At 37.9% G+C, this 11970-nt stretch overlaps 1 protein-coding gene across 2 annotated transcripts; it reads left to right on the top strand.

The window, feature by feature from the left end:
• The first annotated feature begins 2747 nt into the window (after positions 1-2747).
• LOC125265815 (zinc finger protein 319) lies at positions 2748-10714 on the top strand. 2 transcript variants are annotated; one of them, XM_048186314.1, is made up of 2 exons: positions 2748-3084; positions 7136-10714. In XM_048186314.1, the coding sequence occupies exon 2, from the start codon at positions 7379-7381 to the stop codon at positions 9149-9151; it is 1773 nt and encodes a 590-aa protein (XP_048042271.1). In that variant the 5' UTR covers positions 2748-3084; positions 7136-7378; the 3' UTR covers positions 9152-10714. The 2 variants fall into 2 exon arrangements, with proteins under 2 accessions (XP_048042271.1, XP_048042270.1); XM_048186313.1 differs by having other exon boundaries at positions 2748-3110.
• The last annotated feature ends 1256 nt before the right edge of the window (positions 10715-11970 follow it).

The following is an 11970-nucleotide window of genomic DNA, read 5'->3' as shown; positions in this document are numbered from 1 at the left end:
GTGATGTGTTACTTTACCTGTAACAACAAAAGGTAATCTGATTACATAATGCACATTGTTTTAATGCATTACTTTATTTGTTAGATCAAAAAGTAATCTGATTAAGTAATGCACATTACTTTTAATGCCTTTACTCATAACATCAAAAGGTAATCTCATTACATAATGCAGATTACTTGTGATGTGTTACTTTGCCTGTAACATCAAAAGGTAATCTGATTACGTAATGCACATTGTTTTAATGCATTACTTTACTCGTAACATCAAAAAGTAATCTGATAACATAATGCACATTACTTGTAATGCATTACTTTACTTGTTAGATCAAAATGTAATCTGATTATGTATTGCACATTACTTGTTATGCATTACTCCTAACATCAAAAAGTAATCTGATTATGTAATGCACATTACTTTTAATGCATTACTTTACTCGTAACATCAAAAAGTAATCTGATTACATAATGCACTTTACTTGTGATGTGTTACTTTACCTGTAACATCAAAAGGTAATCTGATTACATAATGCACATTGTTTTAATGCATTACTTTACTCGTAACATCAAAAAGTAATCTGATAACATAATGCACATTACTTGTAATGCATTACTTTACTTGTTAGATCAAAATGTAATCTGATTATGCATTGCACATTACTTGTTATGCATTACTTTACTCCTAACATCAAAAAGTAATCTGATTATGTAATGCACATTACTTTTAATGCATTACTTTACTCCTAACATCAAAAAGTAATCTGATTACATAATGCACTTTACTTGTGATGTGTTACTTTACCTGTAACATCAAAAGGTAATCTGATTACATAATGCACATTGTTTTAATGCATTACTTTACTCGTAACATCAAAAAGTAATCTGATTACATAATGCACATTACTTGTGATGTGTTACTTTACCTGTAACAACAAAAGGTAATCTGATTACATAATGCACATTGTTTTAATGCATTACTTTATTTGTTAGATCAAAAAGTAATCTGATTAAGTAATGCACATTACTTTTAATGCCTTTACTCATAACATCAAAAGGTAATCTCATTACATAATGCAGATTACTTGTGATGTGTTACTTTGCCTGTAACATCAAAAGGTAATCTGATTACGTAATGCACATTGTTTTAATGCATTACTTTACTCGTAACATCAAAAAGTAATCTGATAACATAATGCACATTACTTGTAATGCATTACTTTACTTGTTAGATCAAAATGTAATCTGATTATGTATTGCACATTACTTGTTATGCATTACTCCTAACATCAAAAAGTAATCTGATTATGTAATGCACATTACTTTTAATGCATTACTTTACTCGTAACATCAAAAAGTAATCTGATTACATAATGCACTTTACTTGTGATGTGTTACTTTACCTGTAACATCAAAAGGTAATCTGATTACATAATGCACATTGTTTTAATGCATTACTTTACTCGTAACATCAAAAAGTAATCTGATAACATAATGCACATAACTTGTAATGCATTACTTTACTTGTTAGATCAAAATGTAATCTGATTATGTATTGCACATTACTTGTTATGCATTACTCCTAATATCAAAAAGTAATCTGATTACATAATGCACTTTACTTGTGATGTGTTACTTTACCTGTAACATCAAAAGGTAATCTGATTACATAATGCACATTGTTTTAATGCATTACCTTACTCGTAACATCAAAAAGTAATCTGATGACATAATGCATGTTACTTGTAATGCATTACTTTGCCTGTAACATCAAAAAGTAATCTGATTGTGTTATGCATGTGACTTGTAATGCGTTACTTTACCTGTAACAACAAAAAGTAATCTGATTACATAATGCATGTTATTTGTAATGCATTACTTTACTTGTAACTTCTAAAGGTAATCTGATTATGTAATGCACATTACTTGTAAAGGTAAACTGACATACTCCGATTACCTTGGCAGGTTATAGAGATCTCTGAAATCAGAACATGAGGATGTGATTCCATCAAACATACGCAAATATTTTTTTTGCATATATTTTATAGTTTTCACATGATTTTATATAATTGTATTGATTGGTTTTGTTAAATACACGCAATATTGCTGTGTTATTACTGTATTATGTTTAATACACTATCTCTTCAGTTTAAACCATAAACGCATGCTGGACATCTGGAAATCTCTGTGAAAAATATGTAAATAATTACATTTCAAATCTTGCTTTTCATGCCCTAAGAACAATAAAAACATATAGTGGAAAAAATGACTGAGGTTATCATAATTCATGCATGAAATTCACACAGCTAACAAAAATACGATTTAAGAATGTTTTGCTAACATTCTCATTAAGTTATGAAAATGTTATTTCTGAATGTTCTCAAAACGTCTACTTTTTTAATGTTTTAAAAACGTTTTTTCTTGGTTATGTGAACGTTAAAGAAAACATTAATGGAATGTTTTCTCTAATTTATCCTTTTGTAAATGTTATGGGAACTTTTGAATGTTCTCTGAACCATCTGAAAAAGTATTAGTCTATGTAGTAACATTTAAAAAACATCCAGCATAGATAGATAGATAGATAGATAGATAGATAGATAGCTCCTCAAGGGCATATAAGAATCCAATTCCTTTAGGAGTAACACACATGTAACGCTAATATAGATACAAGTATAATGGGAGTCGAACAAAAATATTTCATGTGTTTTCAGAATACACAATATCTAAATTGCACATGCTGGTGACTCTAAACCAGTCCATGTCTGCACGTTGCAACGCCATTGTGAGGACGCACACTTACTTCATTATTTGATCATTTTTAACATTATTACTTTGCATGGTCGGACAGAACGAGCTGTTTGACAGTTTCGCTCACATATATAAGAAAATCAGTGATTTTCCATCGCCTTGATTCCGCCCATATCATCGGGGTGTCCGCCTTGTTCGAGGGGCTGGTCGTAGAGGTCCGATGCGTCACGTTTATTTGGGCCTTCTGCATCCCACTGGCAGGGAAGCGCCCGATTTTTTTTCCTCCCTGCCTTAAAACGTCCTGCATACATTTATTACAAGCGTGGATCTTCGGGATAACAAGGTATCGAAGGGAAAACGCGACGCAAAGTAGGTTAAAGCCAGTGAGGTGGCGGCTGCTGCCTCTTTTAACGCTATAGCTACAGTTTAGCGCACTGGTAAACACACTTGCATGGGGCTTTGCGTATCATTTGCATGCAGATCTGCAGACGCGTTATGAATTGTTGCAGATTATGTCTTTATTGCATGTGTTGTTTGTGAGTCACATGAAATGTAGCGATTGCAGAAGGGCAGATTGATAGAGGAGGGCATTAGCAGCGCTGGCTAGCTCTGGCTGCAAGTGTGCATCGGTCAAAAGCTAGCTGAAGTTTTCTTGAACACAAACTGCGAATAAAAAGCGAGGATAGTGTTTAATGGCATGCCTTACGATATGGCTTTGCATATGGATCTCTGATATGCAAAGCATGGCTTATATTCTGCACCGGGCAAAAGATTAAGACGATCAAAGGAAATTCCGGATTTCTCCCATTTTATTTCCAGGCTAGCATGCAGTCGGCTCTACTATTCGTGTATTTTAACTTCAGATTCACATTGCATGGCATGATTATTTGTGTTGTATTAATAATGCTTTTCCAAACCACACATCAGTTGTTCTTGTTTTGTGTGTGTGTGAGCATGTTGTAACGGGAATGCTGGTTTTCTGTTTGAAGTCAATTACAGATTGAGTCATATCAGTGATGTGCATGTGATTGGTGTAGTAAATACTAGTAAGGGCGCCTTTCCTCCTGAGTTTACTCCAGAATCATTATTAACGGTATTCAGGGTTCCCAGAGTCACGAAAAAACCTGGAAATGTCATAGAAATGACTACAAACGTAAAAAGTAATGGAAAATGTCTCTTTCTAGTTGTGCTTGGCTCATAATTTTATCAGCTAGAATGATAAAAAAGGGGGAGAGGTGGGAGAAAGCACACACACATATATATGTATATGTGTTTATATATATATATATATATATATATATATATATATATATATATATATATATATATATATATATATATATATATTGCAATTGACAGCAAACTGCATGCTGCTATTTCAATGTTAAGTTGTGGATATTTTCAGCAAACACTTTGCTTGGTAATTTCGGTTCAGTTGCATTAAAGAGGACAAATGTTATCATTCAGCTGAACTGTATGCATTTTTAACGCATTATGTTCTTCGTCCATGCAATAAATGCACGTCTCTGAGCGTATTTAAAGGAATGGTTCACCCCAAAATGGAAATTCTGTCATTTACTCACCCTCAAGTTGTTCCAAACCTGTATGAGTTTCTTTTTTCTGCTGAACACAAAAGAAGATATTTTGAAGAATATGAGTAACCAAAAAGTTGATGGGGAACCCATTGACTTCCATAGTATACAACTTGAGTGTGTGTGTATATATATATATATATATATATATATGTGTGTGTGTAATATATATATATATATATATATATATATATATATATATATATATATATATATATATATATATATATTTCTTAAAAAAAATTCATCCAGGTTTGGAACAACTTGAGGGTGAGTAAATGACAGAGTTTCCATTTTTAGGTGAACTATCCCTTTAAAGGTGCAATATGTAAGAATTTTGCAGTAAAATATCCAAAAACCACTAGGCCAGTGTTATATATTTTGTTCACTTGAGTACTTATAATATCCCAAATGTTTCCAACTATTTGTAAATCGTGAGAAAATTGCAGTTTTATCCAAGGCTCCGGGACATGTGAGGAGTCGCCTGTCAATGGCGTCATACCCGCGTTACCCTCGGTTTCCGGTTTGATTTTGTAGAAACCATGGAAACACCAAAGACGCTTTAATATATTACATGTTTTAATAGACAAGAGAACAACTGTTTTGATATATTTATAGACAGAAAACTAATTGTTGTTATATAGCTCAACACTTTTAGTCTTATTGTTTAAATCAATTTTCTTTGGCAACCATTTTCTGTTTCTACCATGCTTTACCATGTCTCAGAGAAAAACACTATTTTGTCAAGTAGCTAACATAGCATAATCAGATGCAGCTTTATTTTTAGTAACAGTAATACAGCATTTTCTCCATCATACAATACGTTTTAAAAATTAATTGCATGCCATTTATCAACAGAAGCCATCCAGCATTTAATATGATATTGTAAAATCGATCTATCTTACTGCAGTGTGTAACAGTGTCTCACAACAGCTGCCGAGCAAACGCACAGAATAACGTTATAACAATTTTCAACACACTCAAATGTATCTAATATGATAAACAGAGCTGCGTTACCTCATACTCATGACCGAAAAAGCGGAAATGGCACCGGCGACTGGCATAATAAAAGTCCCGCTGCTCGTGAGGCGTGTGTTGCTCAATCGCTCCAGCTCCTCGTTCAGCTCCACAACACTCGCTCCTGCTCTGCTTCATACTACAGTAACGTTAATATTCGCATTCTTGAGCATGATTTCTTCCAGAGTCCTATCCCTATTCTTTTGCACTGTCCGTTGAGGTGAAGACCACATGTCCTAAGTTTCCGCACTCAAACTTGCCGTTGTCAAGCTATGCCTTTGTTTTGAATAGGCCTCTAGCGACCTCTAGCGGACAGAAAATATTACATATTGCACCTTTAATTCAGCTGCTTAGGTAATGGTATGACCCATTTTATGGTGGCCAAAATTACAATTTAAAATCGGCAGGTAAAGCTTCATATTATGGGTAGATTATTTTTTGAGCCTCCCCTTTTTCATCTTCAGTGAAGTCAGTTTTAATTCATTTTTGAAAAGATTTTATTTCAAATTCACCTTTGGCGTTTTCCACTGCATGGTACGGCTCTGTACGGCTCACTTTTGGAGGTTTTTCCACTGTGTGCAGTACCTAGTACTTGGTACTTCTTTTTAGTACCACCTCGGTTGAGGTTCCAAGCGAGCCGTACCAATACTAAAATGTGATGTGTAAACACTGCAGGTCACTGATTGGTCAGAGAGAATCGTCACTACCAGTGTTATTGGATTTTACACCATGAGCCACCAAACCCACTAGATTTAAATGGTCAGCAACAGCCATCATTTGTATCATTTGTTCGCACAACTTTTTTAAATGACTTGCTTTAAACGAACTTTGAAAAAAGAAATGGCTGTATCATGGTCAGTAGACAAGGTGGTGGTGCAAGTATAACGTCAGTCTATAATCCCACCCACTTTGAAGCAGTACTAAACTGCAGTGGAAAAGCAAACCGAGCCAATTGCCCAGTCCAAATACCCACACTTGCGGTCTTTGCACTTGACCACTTGTCTACTTACATGACATATTTCCTGTATTTGGCCCAAGTGTTCAAGTGAGCGTGAAGACTGCAAGTGGGTGTAGAACTTTTGATTACCTGATGGGACACAATTATCTTGCAAAAAATGCAAGTTTACAGAGCTTTTTTATTTTCAATAATTTGCATTTTAAATGTCTATTCAGTAGTCGCTATGTAACTAACAGAAGTATAACAGTTCTAATTAAGTGATAAATGCAGTTGCAAATGTACAAAATACACATACCCTGCCCATATTTGCACCAATAAAAATGTGCAACACTTTGTTTTACTACCAAATTATATGTAAAATATAATTAATTTAACTTAAAGATTTTGATTTTGGAGCTCTTGAGGTCCCGAACACAATGCATGATGGGATATGCTTAGCCTTGAATACTGCTCCGAAGTGGTATTCAAGAGAGTGTGGGTTTAGTGTGCATTAAGGGCACTGCACTTGGGCATTTTTAAGACATGGGACAGTCTTGTGCACTTACTTCCTGTCGCGTGCACAAGCTCTCAAGTGGCCAAGATCGCAAGTGGGGGTATTTGGACAGGGCAAAAGTAAAGGAAGCCAAGTCATACCACACAGTTGAAAAGGGCCCCTTGGAAGTTTGCTGAGGCCCACTGGTTGATAACCACTGATGTTACGATTTATAAAATTCTCATCCAGTAATTGAACAATGCATGGAAATTCAAAGATATGGGAGCCCTGAGTAATTCTTGCTTGAATGAGCTGCTTTTGTGTAATGACACACTGTTTTTTTTCTCATTTGCAGGTATGCATTTGGAGACAATTCTGTGTAGTTTGCTGGAGAAAATTACAGACGTTCCCCCTGGATTGGTATTTACCATAAAACAATCACCTTGTCAAACTTTCACACGATGAACAAGTCTTGAATCCCTCCACAAGACTATTTTAGCATCATTCATGACTTTTCCAATGAACTGACCATCACTCGTTGGAACATTTTTGCGCAATCAGGTCCCAAAGTGCTGATTCCTGAAAGCAGAATTCATACATGTACAGTGGAAGAATGACAGAAGCATGGCAACAGCAACATGCAGTGGCCCCTCCTCCCGTTGGGCACCCCCTTCTTCAAGGTGCTGAGAATGCTTTGGGAACTGCCGCGTATGGCATTGTCCTACAGGCAGACCCTGCTTTGCAACAGGCTCAGCATGGCCAACATGCACAGCAGCACCCGCTGCCGGCTCAGCAGCCTCAGCTGCAGGTGGGGAGCGAAGGTGGCCACAAATGTGGCGCATGTGGCCACGATATTTCGCACTTGGCCAATCCCCACGAGCACCAGTGCATGGTTAACCAGGACCGTTCGTTCCAATGCACACAGTGCATGAAGATCTTCAACCAAGCCACGGATCTTCTAGAGCATCAGTGTGTCCAGGTCGAGCAGAAGCCGTTTGTGTGTGGCGTGTGCAAAATGGGCTTCTCGCTTCTCACGTCTTTGGCGCAACATCACAACGAGCACAGCACTGGAAACAATCCAATGAAGTGCTCTATTTGTGAAAAAACATACCGCCCAGATTCCACGTCTTCTAACCCTCAGCAGCCTTCTACTGCCGAGACATCCAGTGATGGAGCAGCCATGGGTTCCTCTTCCACTACGGCTTTTCAGAGCTCCGACCGTCCGTATAAGTGCTCCGTGTGCAATAAGGCGTTCCGTCACCTTTCGGAACTCTCGCGTCACGAAAGAGTGCACACGGGTGAGAAACCCTACAAGTGCGACACGTGCGAGAAGAGCTTTAGCCAGGCTTCCCACCTGGCACACCACCAGCGCACTCACAGCGCCGATCGCCCTTATAAATGCGCCGTCTGCGAGAAGACCTTCAAGCACCGGCAGCACCTCGTACGGCACATGTACGCTCACTCCGGCGAGCACCTTTTCAAGTGCAATCTGTGCGAGCTGCATTTCAAGGAGTCATCCGAACTGCTGCACCACCAGTGCCAGCCAGCAGGAGAGCGTCCGTTTCGCTGCGCAGCCTGCGGGAAGAGCTTCAAACGGCCCTCGGACCTCAGGCAGCACGAGCGGACCCACTCGGAAGAGCGGCCTTTCCAGTGCGAGGAGTGTCAGATGAGCTTCAAACAGCAGTACGCGCTCGTTCGCCACCGCCGTACGCACAAAAACCCGGCCGATCGGCCTTTCAAGTGCAATCAGTGCGACAAGGGTTTCCTGCAACCTTCCCACCTGCTGTACCACCAGCACGTCCACGGCATCGAGAGCCTGTTCAAATGTGCCGCTTGCCAAAAGGGCTTCAGACAATCCGGGGAGCTGCTAAGGCACAAGTGCACGGAATCGAACTCCGGATCGAACGCCGTAGAGAAGCCCTACAAGTGCGACGTGTGCGGGAAGGGCTACAAAAAGTCGTCGACGCTACAGCGGCACCAGAACTCGCATTGCACCGAAAAGCCGCTCAAGTGCTCGCTCTGCGGCCGCCGCTTCCAGTCCTCGTCGGATTTCGTGCAGCACCGCTGCGACCCGGCTCGAGAGAAGCCGATGAAGTGCGCGGACTGCGAGAGGCGCTTTAAATATTCGTCCGAGTTGCAGAGACACCGGAGAGTCCATACAGGAGAGAAACCCTTCAAGTGTCCCACCTGCGACAAGGGATTCAAACAGCGCGAACACTTGGCCAAACATGGCATCGTGCACTCCCGTGAAGCCCAGTTCAAGTGCGTCTGGTGTGGGGAGTGTTTTGGAGAGCTTGGGGCTCTTCAAGAACATACAGTTCAACACACTGCAGAAGGAGGGGGTTATCCAGCGTCCTCGTGCATAGAGTAGTCACCGTCTGCTGTTGCTCCTTGCCAAGCGAAAATACCCTCTGCGCGCAATAGTAACACTGCGATTTTTCTAACATATATTTAGTGAAAGTGTACGTTTTACATATCCCCAAAAGTTTCCTATTGGAACTGCGTGAAGTGTCAGCTTGTAAAAGTCTTGACGTACCTCTGGGTAGATATTGTCAACATTGCATCTTCTCCACTTGCCTCAGTTCTTCATAAATGGTCTCTATTCAAAAATAAGCTTGTAAATTCATGTGCAACTCATTATACTTGAGACTGGTGTTTCCAACAAAGAAATGCTGAAGCTAAAGGTTTAGTTTGAGTTCTGCTTAGTATCTAAAATTAAAAGTAAACCAAGAAGAGAATGCAGTGCTCTTAAATTGGTACGCCACCCTGGATCTGCTTTTTGGTCTTCATACGATTGACCACAACTAGATGTTTCATTGCATTGGTTTTCTTTCTAATTATTTGGCCTTGTAACTCTCAAATTAACTGCCTTTCTTCCAGTGCTCTCCATTTCGTGTTAGTTATGGAACACTGTATGGCCATCCGGACAATATACAGTAGTGATTGTATGTATTCGTAATGTATAACTCCCATCACCTAACCCATGATGTAACAGGGTATATGTATGCATGATTAGCCTAAATAATTTATAGAGTTTGTTGTAATCTGTCATGTTAACTTTGTAGGCAAATGACTACACACACAAAAAAAAAAAAAAAAAAAAAAATAGCCATTCTTTTTTCTCTAGTGCATTTCGATTCATCTCTAACAATAGGTTGCAAGCAGTTAAATTTACAGTAGCACAAAGATTTACAGTTACTTATTAACTGCCAGGCAACAGAGAACAACGACAAAGTATTTTTGTTTGCAGATTGCAAACGGATGGTGTTGCGTTAGATAAACAATGCTGTAGAATTTGTAAAGTTATCTGTACATGGATGTTTTGTATCGCTTCGACATGAGTACAGTGCTAGGATTTAGTATATGTTTGTGTTTCATCATACTGTGCATATGTGATTGTTTCCTCTTGTGAGGATACACTGTTTCTGTTTTAGTGGATTATTGTTTTGCCACAGATAACTTGTTCAGTTTCTCTGCCACAAATTCTGTGTTTGCTTTCTGCTTTAGAAACAATATTGCCATAAATCAGTTAGCGTTTCGTTTTATAATTGCCTAATTGGATCAGCACCTCTTTTTTTTGTTTTAAACCACAGATAGATGTTCAGATTTGGATGCAAAATTGCACTGCAGGCAATCAGAAGCAACTTCAAGAGTATATAATATGTCGCAGTATTAACTACTAGTAGTAGAGTGTTTTTAAAACGTCAAAAACCTCTTACAATGCAGTGTCTAAATAGTGAATCCATATTAATGATACGTTGTATGATGATCCTAACAGCTTGAATGTAAACATTGCAGACATTTCTGTTTCCCTTTCGATGCCTCTGAAAGCCTTATTAACATTAACGGCTTATGTGTCAGTATTGTTTGTTCTGTTACAGATTTGTGTACTCTTATGTTCATGTGCATTAAATGCAGAGACTGAATGTTGTCATTGCTTGTGAAGCAATATTCTTGATTTTGAATCAAATAATTTATTTCTTTTTTTGTATTGGAGCAAAAACAGGTTTTCCCACCACCATCTAGCACCTCCTGTGTGTCCCTTCAAACGTCTGTTTCTAGTTAACAAGTTGTAAATATGCCATAATGTGTTGGTTTTTTTCACCCCATAATCGCAAAGGTGTGGCATGCCATAACTACGAGGCATTTACAAATTAAATGTTTGTAAACATAGATAATCGTTGTAATTATTTCTGAACCAAACGATGGAATTTACTACAGGCCATGTTGAAAATGATAGTGAGAATAATAATAATAATACAGCTTAATTTCTAATATACTCTTGTTATTGTTACACCAATAATATAATTTAAAGTATTAGTTCACTTTCAAATTAAAATTTCCTGATAATTTCCTCACCTCCATGTCATCCAAGATGTCCATGTCTTTCTTTCTTCAGTCGAAAAGAAATTAAGGTTTTTGATGAAAACATTACAGGATTATTCTCCTTATAGTGGACTTCAATGGACTCCAAACGGTTAAAGGGCAAAATTACAGTTTCAGTGCAGCTTCAAAGGACTTTAAACGATACCAGGCGAGGAATAAGGGTCTCATCTAGCGAAACGATCGGAAAAATGATATACTGTATTATTAAATTATAACTAATTGTTATATACTTGCACTAGCATATTGTATAATGCAATTTAGTTCAAACTTTGACCTGTGGAGGGCAGTAATAGCAGCGTCTACACTGCTGGAATTCTAATAGAGAAGAAGAAGAAGAGAGCTAGTTCAAGATGAGCATTTATGGTTAAAACGTATATACTTTTTAATTTTTTTTTTAGAAAATGACTGATCATTTCGCTAGATAAGACTCTTATTCCTCATCTGGGATCGTGTAGAGCTCTTTGAACCGTTTGGAGTCCATTGAAGTCCACTATAAGGAGAATAATCCTGGAATGTTTTCATCAAAAACCTTAATTTCTTTTCGACTGAAGAAAGAAAGACATGGACATCTTGGATGACATGGGGGTGAGTAAATTATCAGGAATTTTTTATTTGAAATTGAACTAATCCTTTAAACTTTCTGGTATCCAATGACATACAGTACAATATGTAGTATAACTGGTGTAATATTTGGCACAATCAATACAAACAAATTATAGAAATAAAATATAATTGTTAAAGCAAAACTGCTGTTTAGAATTCCACATTTAAAACATCCACTCGCATGTCAAGCGCCACCGCTAG

Source organism: Megalobrama amblycephala, linkage group LG3 (genome assembly GCF_018812025.1).
Source record: "Megalobrama amblycephala isolate DHTTF-2021 linkage group LG3, ASM1881202v1, whole genome shotgun sequence".
NCBI lineage: Eukaryota > Metazoa > Chordata > Actinopteri > Cypriniformes > Xenocyprididae > Megalobrama > Megalobrama amblycephala.
This window is presented reverse-complemented; position numbering and strand designations above follow the sequence as displayed.